Source organism: Hydra vulgaris, chromosome 04, assembly GCF_038396675.1.
Source record: "Hydra vulgaris chromosome 04, alternate assembly HydraT2T_AEP".
NCBI lineage: Eukaryota > Metazoa > Cnidaria > Hydrozoa > Anthoathecata > Hydridae > Hydra > Hydra vulgaris.
Window position 1 is genome coordinate 38,359,022 of NC_088923.1, and position 3,197 is coordinate 38,362,218.

General features: G+C 31.6%; 1 protein-coding gene across 1 annotated transcript; it reads right to left on the bottom strand.

Annotated features, from left to right (window-relative positions):
• Window positions 1-825: 825 nt before the first annotated feature.
• Window positions 826-2,644, bottom strand: LOC136079389 (52 kDa repressor of the inhibitor of the protein kinase-like). The gene is made up of 4 exons (XM_065795124.1): window positions 2,640-2,644; window positions 1,934-2,486; window positions 1,601-1,820; window positions 826-1,517 (listed from the first exon to the last, which is right to left on the bottom strand). Exons 1-4 carry the CDS (start codon window positions 2,642-2,644, stop codon window positions 826-828), a joined length of 1,470 nt encoding a protein of 489 aa, XP_065651196.1.
• Window positions 2,645-3,197: the final 553 nt, after the last annotated feature.

Below are 3,197 nucleotides of genomic sequence, written 5' to 3' on the forward strand. Positions count from 1 at the left end.
AGAACAGGGGCGGATGCAGGATTTTTTGTGGGTGTTGCCTGTTTTTTTTCGAGTTGCCAAAATATAGTCGGCGATATTTTTTTGGTAAACCCCTCCCCCGGGCTAGCAAGGGAGGGGGGGAGGTTGCAAAAAAATATCGCCGACTATATTTTGGTAATCCGTCATCAAAGCGGCATCAGTACTTTATTATTACTTACTTGGCATTGTTCTCAATTACCCATATAAAACAAAATTATAAAAATATTGCCTTGGCTATTCTGTTCATAAATTAGACATTTTTTACTTGTCTAACCTATTTAACGAAGTGCACCAACGAGAAGGTAAGCCATAGGACTTTGCACTCCATCTGTAAACTGTCATGTGGCCTAAAGTTAGCCCTCCATTTCTGGATTCTTTCCTTTTCTTGATAGGCAGTTAGTGTAAAGCATTTGTATTGTTGCCTTAGGTTAGCCCTCCATTTCTGGATTCTTACCTTTTCTTGATAGGCAGTTAATGTAAAGTATTAATATAGTTGCCTTAGGTTAGCCATCCATTTCTGGATTCTTTCCTTTTCTTGATAGGCAGTTAGGCCAAATTTTTTTTAATAGGGTTTTTTTTTTTAATTTTTTATGTTGGTTTTTCTAATTTTTAATAAATATAAGATAAACTTAAATATAAAATAAAATACACGAATATAGTCAATAAACAAAAAAGAAATTAATAAACTAATATTAGGTAAAAACCAATTCTAAGTGTCGTTCCCCTAAAACAGAAAAAATATTTAAAACTTTCCACATCAGGAATTATTTCTTGATGAATAGACATCAGAGCTAAAGAATTAAACCTTCACTCTGTCATGCAGTTTCGCATATAAGTTTTAAGTCTGCGTATAACAGAAATGCTCCTCTCGCATTCACATGTAGTAATTGGAATTGTTCCCATTATTAAAAAACCTTCCCTAATGTTTGGGAAACCCCTCATATCAATAGACTTTGAAGTCTCTGTAATAGTGGATGGGATCACAGATTGATTGTTCCAAAATGTTTCCCACAAATCTAATTCAGCATGAATTGATGTAGGATGAGGCATATCCGATATATAAAAATGCAAAAATTCCATAAAATCTGACTTCCAAAAACATTTTTCTTTATTTTTTTTACAACAGTTGCAGGAATACCAGATGCAAGCAATCATCTCACCTTCATCAAATCTATCTTCTAATTCATTAATTAAATGATCTAGAAGAGGAGATGTGATGGAATATTTGAAATAATCTGAAACTGTGTCAAAGGGATAATTATCTCTATAAACTTGTCTGCCACAGAACCTTGGTTTAACTTCTGAAACATCAAGAGTCTTAGCTAGGTCAAGAGCAATTAAGTACCATTTGTTATGATAGACATCAATATTTTTTTTTAAATCTAAAATTTGAGTTTTCAAACAATTTATTTCATTACACTGTTGTGATATATCAAATGTTTTAGTTTGGAGAACAACAGTTATGGCGTAAAAATAGTCCATTATTTGTTTTGTTAAAACTAAGCTCACAATAAAAGAAAAATTTGTCATAAGATTTAAAAACATGAAGCTTTTGAAGAAGTATCAATATTATAACTCTTACCTTCATTGTATGCCATTTCTTTCATTGAATGAAAAACGGATATGTAGTTATCAAAAAAAACATCCAGACCTTTAAGTTTCTGAACCCATCTAGTTCGACATGTATCAATTAATTTTGCTTGACCAGGAAAAATGAATTTATTGAGACAGCTAGCACGTTTAGCTGATAAGTTAAAAAAATATGATATATCTTTGATTTGATCAAGAGCATTTCTAACACTCTGAACATTGCATGATTTACTAATAACTAAATTAAGTTTATGGCAAGCACAGTGAACAAGAATAGCCTTTGAATTGATAAGTTTAATTCTAGATGAAATACCTTTTAATTTACCAGACATTGCCCCAGCACCATCATCCCTTGACCTCTACATTTTTGGATATCAAGACCAAGATCATCAATTGCAGAAATTATGTTTTGCGCAAGACTAAGACCAGTTGTACCAGATTTACATTCAATAAACCGTAGAAAGTCTTCACAAATAACATTATCACAGTCAATGTATCTAATAACTAGAGATAGCTGTTCAACATTAGAACAATCAGAGGCTCCATCACACAAGATAGAAAAATAACCTGACTTTTTAATTTTCTTAATTAGAACTTTTTCGATTGTTTTTCCACAGCATTCAATAAGTTCGTTTTGTGCGGTTTTAGATATATAAGTTGCATTTTTAAGAGCAGAACGAATATGGTGCTCAAGAACTTTATCACCTGCTTCAATACAAAAATTTAAAAGCTCTACAAAGTTACCTATACCAATGTTGTCTTTACATGTTTCTCCAATCTGTGGATGATACCTACTGTCACGATGACCTCGAAAAGCAATATCGTTGCGGCCAAGAAAAATAATTGTTTTTATAATTGGAATTAATTTATTTCGATTACTTATAATAAGTTTTTTTCTTAGATTATCTATGTCAACTTCAATCAGATTTTTTTTGAATTAGATCTAGATTGCAGCATGTTCAGACAATGCATTGACATATGATGAAGTCGACAATTATTATTGTGATCCATATAAGCACGAGTTGCATTACCCCATATTTTAAAAGGTTTTTGAATAAAGTTGATTATTGTGGTATTGTTTGGAATTCTGCTACCCAACAGTGTACATGGAAGGCAGTATGCTCCATCTTCAATCTGTGAGTAAGCTAACCAGGAATATTCAAGTAGCCATTTATGTAAAAATGATCGTTTTTTTTTTCACCAGAAACAGGAAAAACAAAAGACAAGTTAGGAATAAATATTTTATTAACTAGATCTAATAACATTGAATCATCTTTGCCAGCAGATAAATGTCTACCGCGCTCATAGTAAGTAGAAACATCATAAAAAGGAAGACTTGAAGACTGATCTGATGCACAAGGATTACAATTAAGTAAGATTGGATTAGGAGTAATATCAATACTTACATCTACAATTTTAGTTTCATTATCTATGCAAAACTTTATGTAAGATTGAACTAATGATTTTTTATTTGAAAATAGATTTTTAGGAGGTTGATAAGATAAACTAAGAACCTTAGTGGTAACAGAAGAATGTGATAGAACACTTGGCAAAACTGAACACGATCCTCTTTTTAAATTACTTTTGAC